Source organism: Labrus bergylta, chromosome 4 (genome assembly GCF_963930695.1).
Source record: "Labrus bergylta chromosome 4, fLabBer1.1, whole genome shotgun sequence".
Taxonomy (NCBI): domain Eukaryota; kingdom Metazoa; phylum Chordata; class Actinopteri; order Labriformes; family Labridae; genus Labrus; species Labrus bergylta.
Window position 1 is genome coordinate 11,938,451 of NC_089198.1, and position 27,510 is coordinate 11,965,960.

Consider the following 27,510-nt stretch of genomic DNA (forward strand, 5'->3'; position numbering starts at 1 on the left):
AAGACGTTTAAAAAAATAGAACTTTCTGTTTTTGTACGACATGTCTCTAGACTGTTCTTACCAAGCTCATCCCAGAGCTGCCGGCACTTGTCCGTCATGCCCGTGCCCTGCTGTCTCCATAGCGACAGCCGGGGGTCTGCCATAAACTGCTCCGTTATGAGCGTCAGCATACGGGCGCCGTTGGAGTCTCGCATTCGCAGCATCTCCCTCACCTGGAAAGACCCAGAGAGGACAGGTTGAGTCACTTTATGTTCTTCACCTCATGTGGTTTCATCATTTGAAGGATTTCAGCTGAGAAAACGACACTGTTATAACAAAGTGTGATTCAGTGTACTGAACATTCGCCCTAAATTTTCAGAACAGGACGATCTGCTCCTGCCACTTTTGGTACACCCCGTCACCCTAAAAGAACAGCTTTAGTCCATATTCAAGCAGAAATGACAGCAAATTGTTTTATCTAGGTCTAGGCTATGCAACAGCTGCTGTCTTTCAGCTGTAGCACGTTAGGCGAGTTAGTGGAGCTCAAACCGCAGCGCTGAATTTCAAACTGTGGGGCCGACGCTGTTCAAACTGAAGTCGGCTCTGTCCCTGTAATGACGTCATTTAACACAGCGTCACCTGAGCGTGTCAGCTGACAGAAAGGTGACTTCTTCTCCCTGCAGAGTTAACGCTGCTTGTTGCTGCAGATTTAGACGGTAGAGAAGCAATTAACTGATGTTTAAAAGTGTTTATTGTTGAGGTGTTTAAATGGAGATCAGAAAGCATGAATGGTTTTTAACAGTTCAGCCTGCACGTAGACCCCAAGGTTGGAAAGTGTTGTATTGAAGTGCAGAAAGTGAATTAAAACACAAATTAAAAAGGTGCTAGAAGCTTCTGTTTGATGTGTACATGTTTGTGTCCTTAGAGACCATGACTAACTAAGAACCAAAAGTCACTCCACTTATAAACATCAATTACAGCTGTTTCCATTCTTTATGCTAAGCTAAGCCAAGGGCCGCCTGAACGTAAGAGGGGTTGAATGAAGTGAGTTTTTGAATGGATATTCTCAGCTTTTAACTAAAAAAGTTAAAGAGTTTGCTCAAATTCAAACTGTCTTCTATACATCTGAGTGACTGAAGGATGCATCATCTCAATCCAGAGATGACCTTTTATAAATCAGAGTTGAAGATCCACGAGCCGTTTAGTATACTTAAAGTTTAAAAGTTACCTTCGACATGCTTCTGAATGCTATTTCAAAACTTCATAAAAAAACGTGTTTGGCCCTGAGGCCGAGAGCTCAGACTCATCAGAAGATGGCATCTTGTAAAGTGGTCTTATACTCGCTTATAGTCAACAAAGAGCACAAGAGGAGTGCTTTTAGAAATGCGCCGCACTGAATTTGATTTGAAAAGTTCAATCTTTCCATAGTGAAGACCTATGAAGCCCCGGAGATGAATAATACAGGAACAGAAATGTGAAGAAGTTTCTCAGGACCTGGAGGCAGCCTGTTTCTTAACGCAGTGGGCGACCACACTTTTACATTGAAATCAAAATAAGAGTGTAAGATTTTGTATTTCTTTGAGTGTAAAGCAGAAGTAAAGGGTTCAATGTAAAGAGGGACAGAAGAGGAGAGAAACTGTGAGTAAAAATAATGTGGACTGAACTTCTTAGGAACTTGTTTTCATCCTTTTGAAGAGAAACTTTCAACAATTTTAGACATGAAGATGAGTTTCTAAGCTGACATCACCTGGGTCATGGAAAAAGTCCTTTCTTTACTTTACCCTCGCATTATTCAAATCATTTCTGAAAAGCCTCTGATACAATCCTGAGGTTTGTGCTTCTTACATGTCAAGCAGGTGAGGCACTAATCATAGTGAGTTGCATTGTGGAAAATGTAGGAGATATGATTATCATGTGCTTGACTCATACAAGGGACTGACATGCAGGATATCTAAGGTCTGCTGCCTCCTTAAGCATTTAAATCCTTTTATCTCCAATTTTCACTTGAGTGATCGACTGGTTACAGATTTAGTTTGTTACAAGACACGGAAGAAAGAACGTCCTGAAAATAGAATTTAATTGAGTTTTTACAACGTTGTTTTCTTGGTTTTCTTTCACAGATTCATTCATTAAACAAAAGTCACATTTTAACTGGTCACTGATGAGGTTGGAAACAGCTTCTGGAGGAAACATTTCTATTGAAAACAACCACACTAATCTGTCTAAATCGATCCAAAGTCCCTGTTCAGTGAAGGAAGCAGTGATTTGTACCTTAGCGAACATGGAGTTGAGCTGCTTCCCCGAGCCGTAGTATCCTCCCTGTGACAGAAACTGTTTGACCTGCTCTCTGACCTGGTCCTCGTCCAGATGCCAGCAGTTATCATCGTCAATGCTGGCGCCTGCTGTCGGGTCCGGAGCACCTGGAATACAAAATAAAACACACACACATTAAATGACAAGCGCACACACACAGAGACATGTGACGAACATTAAAGAAGAAAAAAACGTGGAAATAACAGAACACATCCGAGCCTGGACATCAACATCAACCTGCCTTTAACCTTCCTCTACGTCTCTTACAGTTCTCATTTCAACACCAGGCAAAAGTATAAATAAAGGGAAGAGGACCATGGGAAATGTGGTATTACTAAAATAATACTTAATTTCTTACCGAGCTACCATAGTTCTTACCGCACAGTCCGGCAGTTCAGACGGACCTATAGGTTCTCTTTGTGAGGCGGGGAGCTAACGTTAGCTTGAGAGCAGCAAGGATGTTGAATTTAACTTCCTGCTCGCGCGCTCTCCACAGTCAGGAGCATTATACAATGGACTAAGATGTTGGTGGGTAAGTAAGAAAACTTTACCCCTGTTAACATATTTATGATGTGACAGTATTTATTAAATCCTGCACAAGACCAAGACAAAGGATTCAGGACTCTTTAAACTAAATGTAAGACTGTTAGGGTTTTAATTTGAAACTTTTCAATTTAAGCCTTTAAAAAAAATGTTAAGGACCCTGCAGGTAACCTGTGCTAGACCGCCTCATTTGCATAAATAATATTTGATTTTTTTTTTTATTGCTTTTTCATGACATGTCCAGATTCCTCAGAAAAAAAAAACAAAAAACATGCAAGACCATTTTTTTAAGAGTTTCCCTCATGCTCACAGCTCTGACACTGATTTGTTTTACACATAATTTAAAGTATGACCTACATCACACATGCTGCTCCATTTAGGCTAATGGTGCACTGAAGGAATACGAGATGAACTTTGTTTTCCTTCAGCGCAGCACTGGTTGCGCGTTTGTGTGTGTGTCTCAGTAATACTACGGGGAAATGTAGATCTGCTCAGAGGGGGAGGCTGCTTTGATCTAAACGGGAAGTGCGCTGAGGAAAGCCCAGAGACGAGTTTCCAACTGGCTGGAAAAAGCGCAGAAGCAAAACAGCAACATTCCTCCATCAAAGAAAAGCCTCCGTTCTGGATCGACTGAACTTCAACCCCCATGATCCCCCCCTGTCAAACGCAGACAGGAAACACAGCGCGGGGCTTCCTGGACACGAGAGCTAGAGAATGTCAACATTCGGCGCGGAGGATGAAATCGAGAAACAGATAAAGAGTTTTGTTTGGTGAAAGGATGTTTCTCGTTTGTCGCTTCCCCCGATGCACGTCTGTTGTGGTTTTTTTCATCATCAGTGCGCTCTCCGGTCCTTTCATGTCTTCTCTCCTTTCCGTCTCCTCGCTCCCATTTCCCCAAATACAACTTCTACTCTCTCTTCCTCCTTCATTTCCACATGTCTCTCCCTTCCTTCTCCTGTGTGCATTTCACCAATCAACTCTTTTTTCCTGCTTTTTTTTTTTTTTTCCTGCCACTGGGAAGAGGTAGTCACTGAAGAGCTGGGTCTGAGAAATCAAACGAGCCATTTGAAGCCGGGCCTAGCTGCTCCACCGGAGTAATCAGGGCTCTGACGTCTGACAGCCTGTGGGCTAGCATGCCGCATGTTTTAAGTCTGGAAACTTTTAAGTCTGGCCTGTTGCTGTGAAGATATCACTGCAGAGGGATGGACGGTAGCACAACAGACTTTACAGCAACAGCTTCCCTATTCACTGCCACACATAGAGGACACTCTGAGCCGTTCCTAGACGGGTTCTGATAAGTGAAAACCTCATATCAATCCACAGAAGTTTGTCACATAGATCAGCCCCTTACCGTGGACCTGGTTGATCTCAGAGTTGGAGGAAAGGATCTCATCGGCCAGTTTCTGAGCAGTGGGCAGCACCTCAGTGTGGTGGGCTGTGATCAGATACTGGACCAGCTTCTGCAGCTGATCTCTGTTCATCTGGAACAACGTCTCTGAGATCGGCAACCGCAGCTTCACCTGGATCAGAAACGTTTGTGTTAGACACGTCACTAAACAAGCATGATGTTACCGTTTTGCTGTTCTATGGCTTTTAAAGACGCTCAGGCACAGATTATTCTATCGTCAGCTGGTACAGAAATCGGGGTTATCATAACAAATGTAGCTCGTTGTTCAGCAGCTTTAAGATATTCATATATGCAACGTTTTCTGCCTAGGAAAGGCAAGTTTTCTACCTACTCCTGTTGAGTAGAGCCCTCTTTTTTTAGTCTGTATGTGGGTGGGACAGAGTGGGGGTTCAGATCCCTGTGTATGTTAGTTTACATTTGAATTTTGAAAGTCTTGTGCGACCTAAAATTTCAAAATAATACCCTCACAAAGAAAGAACTTCGTGCTGTTTTGCTGGGTTTTCATTGTCTTTACACGCTAAGATGCCTTTTTGTATCATGAAATAAGTGAGTGGAACTAATACATACTATCTATTTTACGTTTATGTTTTTTAAATAACCTTTTAACAAGACAACAACAGAGCTTCTGACTAAGGCATAGTGTTTATAAATATGTGTTACTTTTAAAAAGACAGAGATAGCTTGTTTATGTTTTTGTTTTTACCTGTTCTGGCTTGCGAATCCGATAAAGAGAGAGCGCCACCACATGGGCGCAATAGAAAATGTCCCTGTTCCCACAACCACAGGTGACAGAGGTGATCTTGCATCTGTCGAAGCTGATGGCCACCTTGTGGGTGACCTCTGGCTCTGACGATGAGGCGGGTTCAGTTACTGTGCCGCTGAGGTGAAACCCTGCAAAGACACGAGGGAGAAGAGAGAGGAGCGTTGAGTTACAAAAGGTAAAAAAAAAAAAAAAAAATAGTCATGTAAAATGGTGTTTTCAAGAGATTTAACAGAATCACATTTAAATGTTTCATATTCCTTTGATTGAGCCTCTACCTAGACCTTTGAGGGTAAGAGATGAGCTGAAAAGAAGGGTAACAGATGAAGACGAGGAGCCTCTGTGGAAATCTGAGCCTCAACAAACATACAGAGTGAGCCTTCAGTACAAAACACACACATCTTAATGAGACGTCTCTCACAGGGCACTGTGCCATCTGATACTCGCTCTGCCTCTCCCTCCTAATGTGTCATGCATCTATGTGTGTGCAGTCAATGGAAGGTTGCCGGGGTGTTATTTCCTCCCTAGTCTAACCAAGCCTACTTCTCACATCTTGGCCGGACTGCAATGAACATTATTTGAAACATCTGTCCTCACTTTCCTAAGATCTTTCTTTGAGAATTGAAGTGATGTTTTTTTTTTTTCTTCTATTACATAGATCGCAAAGTTTAGCTAAAACCATCTTTCATTAAATACCCCAAAGGAAAGATCTACTGACCGTTTTTCAATCCAAGCTTTGTTAAACCTTGGGAGTGGATTAAAACTTGATAAAGGACATCAAAAAATATATTCTTAATTTACGGAGTACCCCAGGGCTCTCTCCTAGGGCCTCACTTTTATGCTGATGACACACAACTTTACTAATCTATAAAGCAGAACCATCACACTGACCTCAAAAGCAGGATCTCTTACTGTACATCCTCCTTAAGCAAAAACGTATCTGTCTGTAGGTTATTCTTATTTAAGTAGTACAGTCCTTTTTCAGTTATTTTGACAATGATAGAATTGATAATCAAAATTGATAATCATCAGTAGCTACTGAACTTTATCAGGGATGTGATTGGCAAAGGACAAAAAAAGCTGAAAATACACAGAGCACAGAGCAGGGCATGGCACATTTCAACATTTTAACTGAACAAGATTTGTGTTTAAGTGTAAAACACATGGATCCTGGGCTACCTATTTTTGGTAAATGAATCATAATCTTTTGTTTTTAGATGTAATATCAATTTCAATCGCATTTCCTGCTTCATTAAGGTAAGAAAATGTGCATCTAAAGAACACTGCCATTTTTCTATATAGATCTGTGGGTCCCCTTAATAACACACACTTCCATTAAAACAAAGAACAAAAGAAGCCATTACACTCTGGTAGCATTGGCTGCAGGGTCCTGTTCTGTATAGTCCAGATACTAAATGAAATGATATTTCAAGATAAGAAGAACTGGAAAGGCCGAGGGATAAAGGCGGAACAAAAAAATAGGCTGAGTAAAAGAAAGGCAAGTGAGGAAACAGAGGATAAAAGGGATGAGATAGGAGAAGAAATGTGAGAGGAGAACAGAGAATAGGGTAGGGAAGAGTGTATCTGTTCTGTCCTGTCGTCTCACTGTGACAGGTCAATTATTTATGAGGTGAGGTGTGTGTCTGTGTGTACACATTGGATTACTGTATCTCACCAAACCATAGCAACCCCTCTTCTGCTTTCACAGCTAGAAACACCAGAGAGAGAGAGAGGGGCAAAAAAAAGGAGGATGAGCGAGCTAACTGGAAAGTAATGATATGGCTATTTTCAGCACTGGCTAAAAAAGGTTTAATTGTCTAAAGCTCTGACAAACCAACAAACACTAATATAACACACACACACACACACACACACACACACACACACACACACACACACACACACACACACACTTAAGTTCTGGGGTGTGAGCCAGCGTGGTGGAGCAGCCTAATAAGAGTGAGTTAAGCCATCTCGCTGGCAAAATCCCACAGCAGGCTTTTCCAAACCAAATGTTGGAAGCACACAGACACACAAGGAAGCAAACACACACACACACACACACACTCACACACACACACACACACACACACACTGAGACCCAATCAACTACAAACTGTTTTCATTTTGACGAAGAAAGATGAAGAGCAACAGGAGAACAAGAGGAAACTGGCAACCACATGTAGGGTTGTAAAGGACTGACACAGGCTGTTGTCACACCGACTGATCAAAGAACGTTCTGAACCGAGACCAAACTCGTCAGCTCACATCCTCCCACCAGCATAATAGCTGCCCGCTGTTCAGATACACTTTTCAAACCTACTTACAAGACGGCCAATAAACAGTTACCAAAACAACAAACTTGGACAGCGTAGAGACTTGAACTGTTTTAGGACCATAAATAGCGGAGCCTGGAACGAAACCAGAGGGCTTATATTGAGTTCCACAGGTAACAGAGTGAAGAGAAGGTACAGTTCTGCAAATACACCGATCAAGATTGAATTCTGTGTCAAGTGTCATGGTGTCGAGTCGTGCCAAAAAGACATGGCTGACCATCTTAGACTGCCCAAGAAGCCGATCAGACCTATGACAGAAAGGATTAAAAAAATACAGAAAAGGCTGTAGGGAACGAGAGAGAGAGAGAGAGAGAGAGAGAGAGAGAGAGAGAGGAGGCTGATGCATCAAGATCCATCCAAATTGTTGAAACCGCTCTCCCTCCCACTGAGACCGCCTGTCAAAGCAATCTTCGTGTCTCACTGCTCATCGTAATATCATAAATGTCAGAGAAAAGGTTTTCAATTCCTCGCCTCCTCCTCTATAATGAATATACCTGTAGAGCCAATTTGCACAAGCCGTAGCTTTGTGTAAGGGAGTCCAAATTTGATCTTCCCGTGCTGAAGTCATCACAGCAGTGAGCAAGGGATGCAGGAAGAAATCCAGGGAGTGCATTTCTTAAAAGCATCGGGGGAACATTTGAGAGCCATCTTCCCCTCTTGAGCTGTCTAAATAATGTCTTGTCAGTCGTCACTCATATCTAAACGTATCTCCACAAGTTAAGTTTAGCATTTAAGATGAGCGTAGAAGTTCTGGTGCAAGATGATATGAGTTAAAAAGACTTTCCCACAGCTTTCTGTCTTGGCCTCACCTAAGCCCACCTTCTATCTCTTCTTGTCTGCTGGGTTAAAGGGTTACAGGAGAGGGTTTGAACGTTAGGAAATACTCTTTTTCAAATTGAAACATAAAGCAATGATGGATTAACTTTTATCAGTATATGAACAGGAATCTCTGAAAGATCTAGAGAGACTTCAGGATGTTAATGCGTCTCTTGCCAATGAATGGTATGAAACACAACAACTATAAAATTACAAGCAATACATTTTGTATACTGTTTGTATCAACGTCCAAGTATCAATTGAATAGTTGGGAAGAAAACAATCATCAATCTTTGGATAGTAGTCAGGCTAACCTTTTTCTCTTTGCTAAGCTAAGCTAGTTGACTGGATGCTGAAACCTATATTTACCGTTTATGATACTTGGATCTTGTCAGCGAGAAAGCAAACATTTGTCCTAAAATAAAAACCCTAATATTCTTAAAATCCAAACATCTGTAATAATGTAGGAATTATTTGCAATCTTAAATGACAATGGTGTTGCCTTTGAAGACCAAATTACCATAATCTGAGTGTGTAACACAAGAAAAGATGTCATGAGAATATTGTTTCAAATTCAGAGGACCCAGAACAGAACCCTGATGTGCTTCAGAGTTGAGTTTAATCTTTTAGCCTTTTATCAAACATATGTTGTCTCAAAGTTTGGTGATTCAATACTTAAATCTTCCAGTAAAACTGTTCCCTTTCTTTTTCTGCTGCTCTCACACACACACAAACACACACACACACACACACACACACACACACACACAGTGTTTCTGTGTGTACGAGTGTGTGTGTTAAGTCTGAGGGAGACATTGTGTCTTCAGCAGATAGGGATGCAATGACACTCGATAAAAAGATGCTGCATCAGACAGTCTGCAAGCACACACGCAGACACACACACACACACACACACACACTTAAACGCAGTGAACAAAACAACCTTTTCAGAGCCTGTCTGCTTTTGTTCTTAATGCCACAGTGATGAAAAGACACAAACCAGTCAGTGATATTCACACTAGATATCACCAATCGCTCTCTTTCTCTAACACACACACACACATTCTTCAGCCTGATCTATGCTACGCTATTGGACTGGTTCTGCAAAATCCATGAATATCTAACAAAAGGTGAATGAGGAGTGTGATGTGTGTAAACTGGGAGTGCTGCCAAGCCTTGGGGAACATCACAAAGCCCTGTGTGTGCATTTATGTGCATGTCATGTCTTTTTGTCTGATCTGATACAGGTATGGATGGTCGCCCTGAAAACAAAGACACACACAGTCGACGAATGACATTGTTTATGCAGCAGGAAGTGTGCATGTGTGTGATATGTGGTTATTAACTACTAAACTTTTGTTGTACATGCTGCACTTTTTCTCTGCATACATTCAAACTCGAGCAATAATCTTTAATCTGATGAAGTTTAATGAAAGGAAATAGAACATAAACCAATTAAGATGATTTAGATTTTGTAAAGCATGCAGCTTTCTTTTTAATGTTGATTATTTGTATTTATTTATCAATTCAATCAAACTAATGCATGCTGGTATGGACAGTTCCTTTGTCTTTTTGTGGTGGTTGTGTAAACAGGTGAAACCCTGCTCCAACTAATTAATGACTTGTGTAAGAAAACTATAAAAAGTGTGACAATCAATTTCAGACATAAAGCCGACTGGAGAGACAACCATTGTATATTTTCTATCAAATTAGAGACACCCCTCTTCTCTGCGATATATATTTATATACACTCAACACACTCAAACCCGCCCCCTCGCTCCCTGTTGTACGCCATCTGTCACTCGATGGCAGTCCCGCCCACACATGAGCCTGTCAACCAATCTGGAGGCCGATAGCTCCCCATGCTCATAGGCCATTAACCCCTAATCAGCTGGGGAGATGGAGGCCGGGAAGGGAGCCAAAGTACGTACACACGCACACACACACGCACGCACGCACGCACGCACGCACACACACAATAGTAAACCAGTGTTATTCAACCAAAGCCTCACCACAGGCCTTGCAGACGGACAGACAAACCCTGTTTTAAAGAGGATTTTAAAATTGATGAAGATACAATCTGTGATTTCTTTCATCTATCTGCCCCACAGAGCCACACACACACACACACACACACACACACACACACACACACACACACACACACGGTGAAAACCACACACTCCCTCGATTTGCTGCTCGCAAAGGATCACCGGGGCTGTTTGTAAAGAAATTTAGAACAGAGGAAAGATAAAGGAAAGGCCGACGTAAAGCGTCTCTACCACAAGAGAGGTGTCTACCCAAAGATTGTCTCTCATGTCTCATTTGGTGTTTCAATGACGAGCGCAAAGATAACTTCACCTCATTTTGACACTCAGTGAACTCAGTGACCCCCTCAGCCCTGAATGACCTGCACTCGCTCAGTTACTCTTATCATGTTTAGTTTGTCTCCATCAATGTTCATCTGGATCTGAAGTTTAAAAACATTCACCTTCTTGACCTGCACAGCCCAAACACTAACACATAAAAACAACTTTACAGTGACAACCGCAGGCTGACTTCATGTCATATAAGTGGTCTAAATAAGTATAAAAAAGAAATAAAATAGAGGGATACGCTTTTCAGGGAAGTGAAATCCCATATTGACCAAAATAATCAGAACCAAACTACAGAAAAAAATCACATATAACTATTAATATTTACATTATTTAATAAGCTTTACACTCTGGTCAATACTTAGCAAAGTTATAACCTTATCACAGTTTTTTTAAATGTTTTATTTTTGAGAAAAAATTGTTACTCTTTTTTTTTCCTTGTTTCTTTTATTTAATGTAAATATTTCTGGTTTATTGATGGCTCCTTATTTCACACTTTCTTGAACGTTATTCAAAGCATCATAAAAAACGAAGCAAATAACTTTGAGAGGATGTATTAGGCCTACAGATTCTGGTCCAGCAGTGACTCTGACATTATAATTTATAACACAGTGAGTGATAAAGGCAGCACATGTAGTCCAGACCCATAGCACAGCAGATGGTGATCCTCACCTAAATTGGTTGAATACATAAATCATGATACATATTCTTATTTCTTTGTTTGAGAAACAGCCTTTAAAGTGCTTTTGCATCATCACAGAGGTTCACGATCCACTTAGAAAAATGTTATTTTCACTCCAGCTTAAGAACTGACACATCTGCAACGTATCTATATCCTCATTTTTTCTTTACCTGTCTCTGAATCCCATCTTGGTCAGGCCACAACACTGACAAGTTCATACTACTTCTATAAAATGTCCCACTTATAACAATGTTAAACTCAATGTTAAGCAATTTAACTTATGAAGTGAACAACGTCAACAGACTGTCAAACCATTGGCTCAAACTCCTCAGCCATCACACACACCGACTCTCTCACTCCGTCTAAGTTGGTGACACATCCGTTATTTGCTGTGATCAAGAAACTGCGTCTTCAGCAGAAACACACACTGTCAAGAAAAAAAGAAATCACTAGCACCTCATCTTTCTCTAATCTCACTGCCCCCTTTCCTCAAAGTATAGCCAAACGCAGGATTCATCTTCCTCCAGCAGCCAACACATCCCTCGCAGCCTGCGGCCCTACCCATCTCCCATCTGCTCTGACAGCTCCAAGGTTTACACAGCAGCACCCCCCTGCTCGCTCTCATTCACACACAGACAGACACCCACATGGCCTCGTATTCAATCAGCCATCTATCTCTGCACAACAGACGTGCATATGCACACACACACACACACACTGAATCTTCTCCTCCCCTCTGCCAATTCATCCATCCATCCATCATTCATCCATCTTTCCATCCCTCCTGCAGTGTTTGCTGATGCGATAACAGCTGATTGATTCATTTGTGATTTCCCAGCAGCCCCTGTCCCAAATACACACACGCACAAAAAAGAAATCCCTGCTAACCGCCGGGACTCATTTGTCATGATTACATTGAATTGATTCCCTGATTCGCTCCATTCTGTTGTGATGGGGGGAGGAGAGAACAGGAAAATGGGGGAGAGAAAAGGGTGGAAAGAGGGGGGGAAAAAAAGACGGGAGAGAAAGGTTTAATCAAGCCCCTTTCAGCTGATGTGTCACCGTGAAAACAACGAGAAAGGAGGAAAAAAACTGCAGATCTGACAGAGCTGACACCGGAGGAAATTGGCAAAAAGCTGACGTGTCGGAGCTGAGTTTCCAAACCTGACGGAGCAAAGGGCATTAAAGAAAAAGGAGAAATGGAGGGTGGAGGGAGCAGAAATTCAGACTGAGGGAAGGTAAAACAAAACACTTCAACTGGAAAGACTGTGTTCAGCGAAATGCATGTCAAAAAGAGAGAAAAAAGGTACAGAGTGATCATGATCATCAGAAAAAAAGGAGAGCTCGAATAGGCTTGTTTGTGACGTACACACACACACACACACATGCTTGCAAACTCATATATTGTATGAGATGCGGCGACCTCGAAACGGGAACAACAAATGGACGTATAGGTCTCAAATTGAATCAGGAACGTCACCCTTCTAGTCAGAATAAACAACCTGAAAGCCAAAGTGGTCTAATTCACAGCATGTAAACATTCTGTTGTCAATGGAGAGTCGCTCGGTCGATTCATGCCATTGTGAGCATGTGCGACTCTAAGTTGAAGGTTATCCTGTGAGGAGAAAAGCCGCAAATGCTGCTTTTCAGCTCTCCAGGACTGAAAACCCAGAGTGGAAATGCTCACACACAAACACACAAAAAAAAAAAGCCTCATATAGAATACAAGCTGGAGATGGGGTTGAGGGCCATGTGACGTGTGTCATACACAGAAACTGTCCTTTCTCCACTGTATGTAAACTCTGTTCACTCAAGGCTACATTAGTGATAAGGAGGCTGTGCTTTTTTTTTTTTGTGTTCCTGCTCCGTTGTTGTTTGCCGTGTGGAGGCGTTGTGGGGCTGCACCCTTGTCTGGACACACTCACAAAAGCGGCAAGCAGAAGCAATTTATCAGGCTGCAAACCTAGAGCAATGTCATTCCCCTCCAGGTGATAAAGCATTCATTCACCGTCGGCTGGAAAAGTTCCAGTTTTGATTTGTCTCTATGGGTTGGACTCGTGTGCTCAAGGGATGGATTGGCAAACTCAAATACGCCATAAAAAAAACAAGACTTAGTCAGGTGCCAAAATGCCGAAGCCTCGACGAGCGACGGCATATTTGGTGGTTGAGAAAGGGTCTACTTATTGTACTATATCACTGCGTGACACCTCATATAAGACAAGAGCACTTGTGTTAACTCCCCCAAAAAAAGAAGAGTCACAGAAGCAACCAGAGCTGAATATCTAAATAAGATGTTCAGTGCAAAACAAAGTGTGAACACGCCTGAAGGCTTCACAATCAGCAAGAGGCGGGACACAGCTGACATGTTTGTATCTGTTCATGTTAATGTTCTGGCAGGTTATTAATAAAAACATGTCAGATTTTATCGTTATTTGTTATTAATTAAGCCATAAAAGTTGATCGTATTTCATGTGTTACTAAAAAAGTTAAAGCTAATGTGAACCTTTGACACTAGAACGATATTACTGAGTTTGAAGACAGTTAGCCTCTTGGCTTTGAAAAAGGACTTCTCTGTTTTAAAGGTCAAATATTCTCCTCTTTTTCAACCAGTTTAAATAAGTCTCAGAGCTCCCTAAAACATGTCTGTGAAGTTTCTTGTTCTAAATCCACTCTGATCCTGTATTTGATCATGCCTATAAACTCCTCTATTTCAGCCCTGCTCAGAACACACTGTTCCTGTGTCTGTACCTTTAAATATAAATGAGCTGTGTCTGACCACGCCCCCTCTCTGGAAGGGCTTAGTTGGCTCGGGCTTTCTTGAACCATGCCTTATATCTGAGAAGGCAGACTCAGAGGGTAGAACAAACACCTAGCTGTGGGAGTGTCACCCACACGGGGGAGGGGTTACTGCCCTTTGTGATGTCATGAAGGGAAAATAAAATAAATAAAAAAAATCAACCTTTTACTGCCTCTCTTCTTCCCATACCATGGGAATGTGTTGCCATGACATTAAGCACTAGTTTGAGACCATTGACTGTTTCTGTCAAGAGCCTGAAGAAACCCCTTGGACCATAAGAGGGAATAATTGCAGAAAATGATGGAAACGTTAGTGATTTACTTCTTTGCCTTCTAGGAAAGGGAGACCGGAGCATTATATATGTCAACATGTGAGCATCCGAAAGGAGCAGACAGCTGTAAAAGGTCACTGCGCTAGATTTGCCTTCATTTAACCAAACAAGAGCTTCAGAAAGACATGCACACACATTTACATATGCGACACTATGATCTTAAAGCTACACACGAGACATGATATCTGCTCCATGTGGAGATCCTTCCCTGCAGCCAAACCATTCATCTGGAAACATATGTGTGTTTTCTGGTTATGTCTGTGAGCTCATTTAGCAGAATGCGTGTGAGCATCTGTGTGAGCAATGCATTCACAGTTAAAGTGGTTCGGCACACACACACACACACACACACACGCATATTTACACACATGGATTTCCTGCTTGTGTTTACGTATGCCCAGCCCGTTGTCGCCGTCTCTCCCTCTGCTGCTCTTTTGTCTCTTCCTCCTCCGTCTCTCTCACACTTTGCCCTTTTCCTAAACCAGCCGTGGCCTTAGCCGTGCTTTTTGTTTAATATGGCGGCATGCAAAGCAAAAGGAACAACCATCTGCCACATGCATGCAGCCGCCGTCTTACGAACAACAAGGGCTGGCATTACAATGCCTCTTTAGACTGTGTGTGTGTGTGTGTGTGTGTGTGTGTGTGTGTGTGTGTGTGTGTGTGTGTGTGTGTGTGTGTGTGTTAGTTCTTCAAGCACAGTCTGCAGGGCAAGATAAGTATGCATTTAAGAGGCTTATATTTCATTTGAGGAACTGAAGGAGACAAAATGGCTCCATTCTGAGTTGGCGGCCACAACACAAGGAACGGCGAGGTGGCAACAGAAACATAAAGGAGAGAGGAAAAAGCTCGCTCTGACGCCGTTTGTGTGTACAAACACACACAGAGGAAAGGAGGCACAAAGCGGAGTTTTTTTTTTGTAATTTGTGCACAAAGCTGAACATTTGAAATACAAATCCAGCTTCATTAATCAGAGCGTTTTGTTTTGTGTGCAGCTAAAAAAGCAAATATCTGATGAAAGAAGACGAATCCACGTCTGAGGAGGAGTGAACAGAAGTAACTTCAGGGCCGTTTTGGAAAAAGGGGAATTTGGACCGCCGGCTCGTAAGACAGATGACACAGTCTCTGAAGGCAGACAGGGGACACACAAAATTAACAAAAACACACACAGTATGAATAATTAAGCAACTTTCTGATGTTCTGCACAGTATGTCAACAATATTTTATGGTGTGCTTCGACTTTATTCCTCCTGACTAACAAAGCTTCTTGCAGCTGATTGCCAAACGACCTCAGTTCATTTGAGATGGGAAGATATGTTTGAGGTGACTCACTGTTTGGATTTCCAGCGTACCCAGGGAAATAAAAATAAATGCTGCTGGTTTACTGGTTAATCTGGTTGCCTTTTTTTTTTTTTTTTTTTTTTACCATAGTAACAGTCCCACTGGGTTCGTATAATACAAAAAGCTTCAGCAGACATGGACTCAGTTCGATCCCCGCGGGGCAGTGTACTTTCATGCAAATCTGAAAATAAACACTGAATGTAGGTTTCTATGTTTGTATTTCACTTCTTTTATATTCGTCTAACTGCAAAAGGTCGTGACATTTGTGGTAGTCGGGCCCGTCTGCACGTCTGAGTTTATAAACCTTTCCACCCCCTGATTAGCCTCCGCCCCTGCAGAGCTGATCACTGCTCGCCTTGCACAATCATGCATGAAACATGAATAATGAAATATAATGAAAACAGCTTGCAAGCCAATATACAAGCTGACGATCTGCACATGCTCCTTTGCTCACACACACAAGAAAACACACACTCACTCACTCACTCACTCACTCACTCACTCACTCACTCACAAAAGCTCTGCAAGGTTGAAACTCTCATTTATCCATTAGCTAGAAAGCAATCAGAGATTTGCACATACACATAAACACCTACACACATACACAGGGGTGGGGGACTTCTGGTTGACTTCATCAAGCTCTCATCAAGCCAAACCACCATATGGGGTTGGGGCCCGAAACAGAGGGGGATTGGATTGTGTGTGTGTATTACCGAGACACCCCCCCCCCACCCCCAAATGCAACACCAACACAAAGGAAGCATGCATCACCAAATCAGCTTTGTCTTGAATGCATTATGACGCTTCTGCAGCCCCATTAAGGGGACCCCCCCTCTTCTCTCTTCTCCCAACACACACACACACACACACACACCCCCTGAAGGTGTGTTGGACTCAAACAGCTGAAGCAGAGCAACGAAGGGGCAAGGCACTCCGATTACTACCGCCTCCTTTTTCCCTCTCCACACACACACATTTCTCCTCACTCCCACATCGTGCCTTTCTTTGTCTTTTTTTTTATTTCAAGCTTTTTCTTCCTCCTCTTCCTCCCTGCAACCGCGATAACAGACAATCCTGCCTGAAAACCCTGAGATTCTCCGCTCCCTGGCACCCTGCTTGCCTCCTTGCACCCACATACTCAGGCGGTGAACCAAGGCCAGAGTGCTGACGTAGCAGACAGTCATACGTGGGGCATACATTTAATTTTAATCTGGGCGTGACCTGCTTTTTTTTGGCTTGCACCCCCCAGTCTCCACCCCCCACCCGGCTTCCTTAGCCTTTCATGGGCAACACTACCCCTCCTCCCCAAAGCACCGCCCACCCTGAAAACCCCCTCTTAGAGCCAGCCTGTAGGCCTTGAGGCTGGGGCCTCGCCTGCCATTGTTAGCCCACAATGGGTGAGAGGCGGCTGGCAGGCAGGCAAGCGGGCAGCAGCCAGGAGGCCTTGTGGAGGAAGCCGAGGGAGAGGAGCGACTGGAGGGGGAGGACGGAGGCAAACACACATGATAAGTGTTGAAATAAACATGAGAAGAAGGACAAAAGAGTGGAGATATGAACTCAACATATAATAATATAACTCAACACAACTGGGTGAAAGTTTGAACCCTTCAAACTCTAGAACAGGCCGTCCGCGCTCACAGAGTCACTACACTGGACACAGGCTGTGTTCTCCATTGAACCTGCTGTCTAAAGCCGGGATCAAGCTTAACAAAGTAGGCTTTATTCTCCAGTGGAGCTTCATTTATTTATTTCAAATAGAAGCATCTGTCACTGCAGCCGGACTGCACCGTAAGCTCTATTTACTGTAAGGCCACGTGCAAAGCATTTCAGGGTCGCACGATTCCATGAGAGATCGGCCGACAATGCAGCGACTGAATGAGCCAAACATGTTCATGTCCACATGTCAAATTAAAAAGTGTGTTGTCAAGTGAATAGTGAGTACTTCAATTTATCACGCAGTTATGAGGATAAGGTGCTACTGATCACTTTCCAGGGCTGTAAAAAATCCTCGAGGTCCTGCCTTTACACTCAAATATAACTTCAAGTTTGACTTTTGAGGTCTGATTTTATTCTCTTCTTTTTTCTTTTTTTTTTTATGTCTGTATCATCATAACTTCCTCATCATAACTTTTTTTAATTTGACATTTATCCAGAATTGAGCTTGCCAAATTCAGTTTATGGGAATGTTGAGATTTGAACTCCGATGAAGTTTAGGTTGAGTAAAGGAGGAGGGAAGTTTGGCTGGCAGAGCAACCAGTTTAGTTCTGGAGAGTTTGTGAAAGAAAGGTGTTTCTCTTCCCCCGTTATTTAAATGAGTTTGCCTCCAAAATGTGGGAATTCAAGAAGAAGAAAGTACTCAACATTGGGTGCCTATATAGGACATTTGTGTTGCCGTGGTATTGAAACAGGAAGCAAAGTCGTACTAGTATCAAATATATTTGAAATGTTAGTATCAGTGACATCCCTATCTGGGAGTGCAGAAAAATGTCACTTTGAATTAAAAAAAAGTGAGATGGACGGTTGCTGACTAATGCTCTTAAGGCAACAGTATAATCCATACACTTTGAATACTTTTAGATACTTGCTGAAGTAAGTAATTAAGTAACATATGATGTCTGGAGGAAAGTTTCAAACGGCTGAGATGGAAGAAACAAGCATTGACAGGCAGTGCCGTTTCAAAACTCACCAACTGAACTCAAACCCATTGACCTCCAATATGAGAAAACACAGGCTGGAGCTTTTTTTTTTTTTCCCCCCTCAGTCAACAACATTTAGTATGAAGAAATGATGCGGGAGGTTAGACAACTCTGCAACTCTGATTCAAACACATTAGATCAGCTTGTTGTTAAACCACAGGTCTAATGTGAATGGAAAATAATCAAGAACGCACACGCAGACACAAGCAATCATCCAATAATGTCAACCGTCTCACACACACACACACACACACACACACACACACACACACACACACACACACACACACACACACACACACACACACACACACACACACACAGACGTGCATAGTCGCACACACACACACACACACACACACACAATAGTAGCGATCCAATAATGTCAGCTGTCATGTACGTAACCGCACACGAGCACGCATGTGCATGCACACACACTGAGTTGTGGGAGAAATCATCTGATAATGTCAACTGTCACACAGGGACACACATAATGCGTGCGCACACACACACACACACACACACACACACACACATATGGGTGGAACAAAGGGAGAGGAGGCTGGTAAACAATGCCCCACAATGCTCTCTGGCAGAGACTTGAGTTTACAAAAGAAAAAGGTTTCCAATCGCCGGACATTCATTCAATCACACATGCACAGACACTTACTTACACACACACACACACACACACACACACACACACACACACACACACAACTGGGACGAGAGGAAGGAGAGAGACCTTTACGATGCGCACTAAGGGGCACAATACCGGGCAGACTATTCTCTCACTTACTCCATTCAGACATACAATTGCTCTTTTTCTCTTCTCCCTCCTCTCCGTCCATCTTTAATGCACTCTGTAATAAAACTGTTTGCATTTTTCTCTTTTTTTGAGGATCTCAGTCATTAATCACCGAGTGGGTTATATAGGACAGATAGGAGGGATCAGGATGCACTCGTTGGCCCTGCTCAGTATGGCACCGTGCGCACACACACACACAAACACACACCCACATACACACACCAACTTGTGCACACACACACACCCTGCACAATAGCCTGGATTCACACAGTGCAGGGATGGCTTGAGATTGAACCAACAGTGATGCAAGCTTTCCAATCCTCTCTGTGTGGACAATGAAGGGCTAGTAACAACAACCCTGGGGCTACAGTTGTATGAATGCGTGTGTGTCGAGTGTCTACGGTGTGCAAGTGTGAGCATGTGTGCGCTTGGTTTTCCGTTCAAACACACAACGCTACCAAATTATTGTTTGACCCAACTACTTTTGGCTTCATATCTTGGTAACGGAGGATAATTAAAGCTGCACAAATCAATATTTCCATTAACACAACTGAAAAATTGACAATATAAAAAAGGGGTTTCTCATTTTGGCAAACCAGAGGAGAATTATAACCCCCAGAGCAAATGCCTTTTCTGATCATAGTTTTAGTTCAACAGCTACCAGAATGAGTGCAGGTGACTGACAATGCAGGTATCACAAGAATGATCTCCAAGCATATAACCCCCTGAGCCTCTTTGCCTTTCTTGAACAATGAAAAGCTCAGTGAAGACTTGATATAACTAATTTTCTTGACCTACTCTGTCCCTATACAGCTACATCTTTTAAGGGTTTTCAGTACTCGGGGAGATGTAGGTCCAGTATTTGACAGGTACAGCACTTGCGCATGTTTTCCAGCTTGGCACTAAAAACTGTTAAGTGAAAAACCTTACATGTAAATGCTAATTTGGATCTGCATTTATTTCAGCATGATCTTTGAAAATCTATCTTTTAAACAACACGACCTTGGCTAAATTTACATTTGCTTTGCAGAAGGAATTATTTTCATGTTGACCAAAGCAACAAGACAACCCATTCTTGTTTAGAAAATTATCTGATTGTTATCATAAATGTCAAACTTTTTTTGTTGATATTTAACGATTCCTCACTAATGATGGGATGTGTCGTCCCTCAGGGCATTATCCTGGATCCTCCGAAGTTTGAGGGCTCAGTGTCTGTTGGATTATCTAACAACATAAAAAGCCCCCACTAAGGAATTATTTTTGATAGAACTGGAGGTGTAATGTGTGCACCACTTTTTCAAGTTGAAGAAACCTTCATTTTACAAAACACCAACTTGACTCAGTAGCTTGACTAGCAGTTGTCCGTGTGTGTGAAAGTACAACAGTATTAAATAATCTAAATTCTCTCTTAGCTTTCAGAACTATATCAATACACCTTTGAGGGGAGGAAGACATTCGTATAAATGAGTTTGAGTCAAGCATACCCTGACCTTCTGCCTTTACTGTATGTGGAACATACGATTGTTTCCAGTTGGTGGTATTTAAACAATAGTTTTTTTTTCATAGAGCGCTCAGGTTTAGGAAGATGCATTATTTTGAACAAATGACAAGAATTCCAGAAATCCCAGGAAGGTATGATATGCTCCAACAAGAATTAACTTCATCAAAAGCCCCAAGCTCGTAGCCTTGATGCAAGCTTTGATCCAGATATAAATTCTATGTAATAGTTCAGGGTCTTCGAGAACAGATTGCATACTTGAAACCACAAAAGGCACTAGAATGAGAATATTTGACAATTGAGGTTGATTTGGATTGCTCTTTCATGCACCTCATTTACGTTACTACTGTTAGTGAATGGATTCTGAAGAGGGAGGCATCACGTGGATGCTGGATGACCTCCATCAACAACGTAATGTCATTTTAGCAATAAAGGTTGACTATTTATTGGATTGTAGAAACACATTCAATCCAGGTATGAATGCTGCTTTCTTTTGTTAACCACAAAGACCCAATTAGTCCGAGTACAAATTACTTGTTAATAATACAGGTGACCTAAAATAAAGACCACAAGGAAAACAACAAGATGAGATCCTCCACCCTGGAACCTGGTCCCATTCATTCAGGAAGCAAGAAATTCCCCAAAATTGTGCACCTAGTTTGTTGCTGTGGTATCAAAACTGGAACTATATCAAAGTTTAAAGTGTGGTATCTTGACAACCCTAGTTCCCTATAAACCGTTCACTTGGCATGCTGTAGATTTTATAAAGGGGGAAACCACGATTGGTTAAGTATCAAAAAACAAATCAGGCTTTACGGTGGTGCTTCTTCATGGCTGCATTGTATCTCTAGAGATTCTTCATTTGGGCGAGCATAAGTTCCCAATGAGTGAAGAATCGTTCTGTGAATGGGTTTTCAAATTGAGAATGATGCTCAACATCTGCAAGGACAAGTGATAGGAGATGAATTTTGAGGCGCAAAGTGTCCTGTTTTCTTTTCCTTTTATCGCCAAGATAAAGAAATCCGTCCCTCTTGACAGGATTGTTAACACTTTTTTGTATTTGTGTTGTAATAGAGGAACAACTTGTTTCTCCAAACCACTGTAATAGTTAATGTGTGGTTCACCAACAACTGCACCATGACAACTGGTTTTGCTTTTTAAAACCACAATGTGTGTACAGCACGACCTCATTTCATTTTCCCTCTCGCAAACACTCGTCTGTGTGACTCTCTTTCTCTTCCTTTCTTATATCCGATCTCCTGGTTCTTCCTTACTTTGTTTTTTTTCCCTCTTCTCTGTAGCCACACACACAGACACACAATGAGGGCCTGATTAATAAGTGTGTCCTCTCTTGTTTCCGGAAAGTGTCAAAATAGGAAAGGCCATTTGAAAGGCACTTCAAACGCGAATTATGTAGATTTAAAAACAGCTTTGGACACATAAGGCATGCAGCAGGAGGCAGGAGGGTAAAGGGAGGAGGGTGAAGGGTTGGACTCCGTTCTGAATATTCATGAGTAGACACTTTAAACATACCCTCATGGGTCAACACAGCAGGACCAGCCAATCAACATCTTAAGAGACATTTTCTTTCTACTGCACTTCAAGTTAGTCAAGTCGGTCTGTTGTTTTATTGGCACGGATGCTGAAACAACTCTGCCAAAGCATTGACACAGCCGAATGAAAAGGATAAACAAACATAACAGTTAACATCAACCTGTCTATCACACACAAGAGTGAACGAAGGACAAGTTTCTTTTCATAAACTGACTCACAGGTCACATGCAACCTAATTTATATTACTGTTTAAATAGGGATGTTGTCTTTTGGACATTCCCTCCTTGAAGCCAATCAACACTTGCAAAATTTCTTGCTAAAAGTTGCAGGAGTAGTTAAATGTCAGATCAAAACTATGAGATTTGTGATTTAATGTTTCCATAGAAACAGACTTTTGAGAGTGATGATGCAGATACCTACACTCTTATGATTGGGTCTTTTCAGTCACAATGTGTTCCTGATTCTGAGGATTCTTTTTCATCCAAGAATTAACATCAGCTTCAAGTTGCAGCGTTTAATTCAGCATGAATAACTTATTACGCTTTCTGTTCATCCTGTTGTTAATGCTCGCTGATTTTGTGAAGGTAAATTGTGGATTGAATCATTCAAAATGACTGCCTTCATGACCAGAAAGAGAGCCGTCATTCTGCATGTTTGAGGTGAGTAGCCTGTTGTGCGAGTCCCTGGCATGTGCATGCCTGAGTTAAAGGCATGTTGGAGTCTGAATGGAGAGAATTTCAATCATGTTTATGCATCATTTCTTCATGCAGAGGGAAGTGTATTCCTGTTTTGTCTCATCAAGCGTTCTTGTTAAATGTTCAGTTTTTAGAACAAACTAAAAAGTTTTGGTTTTAAATCATCTGCTTTATTTCATCCGAAAAGGGTTTGAGACAAGCTGTTTTCACACATGCACTAGACTCTAGAAAATGTCCTGACGTTTTCAGAGCGAACTTCATGTTTAAAAGCTAACACAAACTTTTCACCTCGACTTAGGCATTTTTTCCTGCCAGCCGCCTACTGAAATGTCCTTTTTTTTTGTTGTTCAGTTGGAGTGAGTCAATGTGTGATAAGAGCGGGGTGATGTTTTTTTTCCTTCTTTTTCTTCTCATCTGTATGTAATATTCCACTCGTTTCTTGATACTTAAATAAATGCAAAAACCATCGTCTTCATAGTCATATTGTGTCGGACTCTGTCGCTTCGTCCACCACATTTGATATTTGATTTCCACTGCGTCTTTAAGCAACTCAGGAAGATTTAGCCTATGTGTATGTAGTATGTTTGCATGTGTGAAAACAGCTGCACCATCCCCATTACAAATATGTCCCAATGCATTGACTTAAACAGAGAGGAAAAGTTACACCTTCACCTCACAGGTAGATGTGTTCATTGAGTCCCTACACGGCACACAGTGTCCTATCTAAAATGCAAAGTGTGAGTTATTAACAGGACTTCACCACAAAGCCAAGCAGCGCCCCTTCACCTCTTTGGTGTAAGAGCAGAAGAAAACCAGGGTGACTGTACGGCCAGAGTCAAACACCAGAGAATATTAAGTAGGTAATTACATGTAGCAGCATTTCATTTCTAATTCTCTCTATTGGCCCACTCATGTTCCTAGTTTTATCCCCCATACATCAAGATCACACACACACACACACACACACACACACACACACACACACACACACACACAGAGAGAGAGAGAGAGATAGAGATCAGGGAGGGAGAGCGAGCAAAAGGCTCTTCACAACAATGTGTGTCGTGAGCTGAATACAGAGCCTAGCACAAAACAAAAGCATGAGCGACAGCCAGCTGGCTTGGCACCACTTGGCACGGGACAGGCCCACTTGTCCTTGGCATGACAATGAAACACACAGTAGACGTAACGACACACACACACACACACACACACACACACACACACTCCCTCTCTTCTCAGGTATAAAGTAAAGTGTAGCTATAGAGGGGCTCAGGTATAAAGTAAAGTGTAGCTATAGAGGGGCTCAACACTTAAAACAAGTTGTGTTCATCAGATCCTGTTGAATGGAGGCAGCGCCGGGCGACACCACAGACACACAACAGGATCCTCTTTTCATCTGCAAAATAAGAGCGGGAGAAGAAACAGAGAGGGACTTGAATGAGGCTCAGCTGGCCACTTTGGACCGAGCTGGAACAATATTTGGGACAGCCTTCACCTCAAGTGTAGAGGCGATTGTTGATGATGTAAGGCCTTGAAAGTTGCATTCCCATTCAGTTATGTAAAAAAATCACCCTTAGTCCAATCTTTTCTTACAATCAAGTCAAGAGCGGTTCTACTTTGAATTAAAGCTCCACATATCTAGACGACATGAAATTCCCATTTACAGGTCAGTTAGACATCATAAGCAGCAGGCTGTGCGTTTTGACTTATGCTTTACATAATTCAAATAGCGCAGCGCCAAACTGCCACCCACTGACAAACAGATAAAAGCATTGTCCGAGACATTGTTGCTGAACAAAAGAATATTGTTCCGTGCGATCAGCTGCTGATTAAAACTGTCGCCACACAGATCCGATGCTTATCATCGGCCACAGACAATTGGTTAGAATGCAGAAAATGACAGACGATTGTAGCTTGGAGCCTGCAAGAGCACGTAGACTCTCGTGCAGAAAGCTCCCAGGGACCAGTGATCTTTACTCTACTGTACATCCATTTTTGTCCCTCTTCTCCCCCTGTAGTCAAAGATGTTGGTGTTAGACGCCACAGATGTTTTCCGGTCGATTCGTGTAAGCTCCTGAATATTTCTCTGACAATCGATAAAGTAATTATCTGTCAATGAAAGTGTTGATTATTCTTAAACTCATGAAACATTTCCTCTTACTTCAATCTCTGAGGAGTGTGCCACAGAGAGTCGGAGTCGGAGAGTTTAAGAGCAAGTCATCTGGGACAGGGCAGCGTGGTCTACACGGCTAACAGCCCTAAATACTGTTATCATCTCCACAGCTTACAGAACACTAGTCATTGTACAGTTCCCGTAAGCAAACAGCTTAAGGCCTGTCCTGATGACGCAGACGTCATTCAACGTACTTATCCCTTAATCAACAGCCAGCATGTTGGTGTGCGAGAGCTCCAACAATGGACGGAGTAGTGAGACAGTAACAAAGGTGACAGCTCTTCAATATTTAGAGATTTTCACATAGCGCATGTTTTTAATGACCCATGGCGCTGAAAAGTCCCGAGGCTTTAAAACAAACTCAAATGTTTAACCCAAAGAGAGAGAGCACCGTCTGTAATACACAGGAAGTTCACCAACAAAGGCTTGACTGCGCTAATTGGTAAAATATGAGCAAGAAATGACCGAAGGGTGCCTTTGGGGGGTTTGATTTTTGGAGTCTGTGTAGCACTTCTAGTCTTTTACACTGCAGGTCAAACCTACTCATTCACACGCTGATGGTAGAGGCTGCTGTGTAAAGCGTCCATCAGTATTAACTAATCCCATTCACACGCTGCTGACGAAGCAGTGGGAGCAACTCAGGGGGTGAAATGTCTTGCCCGAGGACACATGGAGGACATGTTGCGGCAGGAGCTGGGGATCAAACCCCTGACCTTCTGGTTGAGAGACGGCCGACTCTACCAACTGATCCACAGTCGTTCTTACTTGTATATCAAAGTTTAAAACTCTCATATCGTGACTGACAGCCCTATAAAGGTGTAGCTAAATCTACGCTTAAGCCCACTCTTTAAATTCAGCTATGGGATAAAGTGAACCTATACTCTTGCTTTTTGTGGCAGCTTATCTGTAATTAATGAGTCACTGCAGAGGGATTGTGTAAGCCTAGCTGTTCCCTACATGCATTGTGAAACATCGTCTATACCTTACGGCGAACTGTAGCCGTCTGAATCCTCGATGCCCCACCTCTAATTCTTCACTGCTGAGACATTACTGCCAGCAGGAGAGTAAAGACATGACTAATGGCTAAAGTTAAATCTAACATCCAGTTACAACGTGTCAATTCAAAAAGCATGTGGCGCAGGCTAAGCCCATGCCGACGGTGAAATCTTTTGAAGGATCGGATGGGGGAGGGATGGGGGGGGGGGGGGGGGGGGGGGGGGGGAGTGGCGTTGTCGGGAATGGGAGTGCCTTTTTGTTGACTTGTTCGCTGCAGGTTGCGGACGTGTTAAGGACGTGGGAAGAGGCTGAAACGAGAGGCACACAAAAAAAAAAAAAAAGCAAGTGAGAAAAGAAAGAGGGCGAGCGAGGGCCTCCTTACTCAGCAGGAGCTGTCTGCCAAGGCAGGAGTCAGGCATGGGGCGAGTGTGGGTTTTGTGTGTGTGTGTGTGTGTGTGTGTGTGTGTGTGTGTGTGTGTGTGTGTGTGTGTGTATGTGTGCAATGTAGGAGCGATAGTGGCCACGTGCCAAAGACAATGACCCGCAAAGCTGGCAGGGCACCGGGTGGTTGTGAGTGAGAGTTTTGTGTGTGCGTAGGAATGTGTGTGTGTGTGTGTGTGTGTGTGCCTGCATTCCTGGGACGCATGCTGCCGGTTTCTCCACAGTAACAGTGAGAGGAGGCAATAGACTCCCGTCTCAGCAGAGGGAGGGAGGGAGGGAGGGAGGGAGGGAGGGAGGAGCTGCTGTAATAGAGGAGCGATGACGAGCTAAACTGAAGATCCAAAAGGTAGACAGAGCAGCGCTTTTACACAACGACCTTCTCTTTTAACGGCACGTGTTAACCACTGAATAGCCTTTTACACCAGTCCAGCCTTTCTGATGTTACAGTAGCAGTCACATCAGCCTTTTAGAAGCAGCACATTATAGGAAGAGGAAAACGAAGACGCTGCTCAGTATGCGCGTGTGTTTGACAGCATGACAGGAGACATCTCACCCCCCCCCCCCAGACTAAAATAAATGGTTTTCACATGAGGCAAACAGTTTAGAGATGATTCACTTCATGTTGCAACGCTCTCTCACTCAGCACGCAGCCGTTTATTGGACGGAGGCCTGGGCACGGCGGCCATGCTTTCACGCCTTTTTGACGCATGTCTGACGAAGCTGAAGCCTTTTAATCTTATCACACGTAGTCATGCTGAACTGAACTGAACTGAACATACAATACTGAACACTGTAATCGCACATTTTGCATGTTTAACTCCTATAATGCCGGCCTAGTTTTGGGGTGCACATTAAAGCGAATGGAAAATATCCACCCCATCCTAAGAACTATCTAATGTGGTGAGCCTCTCATTAAATTTCTGTTTACTTGCTTGATGATGGGTCTGAATCGGGCTACGCTTGAATAT

At 42.7% G+C, this 27,510-nt stretch overlaps 1 protein-coding gene across 1 annotated transcript in view; it reads right to left on the reverse strand.

Annotated features, from left to right (window-relative positions):
* zswim5 (zinc finger, SWIM-type containing 5) overlaps positions 1-27,510 on the reverse strand; it is a 65,619-nt gene that overhangs the window by 16,469 nt on the left and 21,640 nt on the right. The window contains exons 2-5 of the mRNA XM_020652133.3: positions 4,947-5,134; positions 4,187-4,355; positions 2,251-2,399; positions 62-212 (exon numbers count right to left, since the gene is read on the reverse strand). Of these exons, the coding sequence (XP_020507789.2) occupies positions 62-212; positions 2,251-2,399; positions 4,187-4,355; positions 4,947-5,134 (657 nt within the window). The remainder of the gene's footprint in view (positions 1-61; positions 213-2,250; positions 2,400-4,186; positions 4,356-4,946; positions 5,135-27,510) is intronic.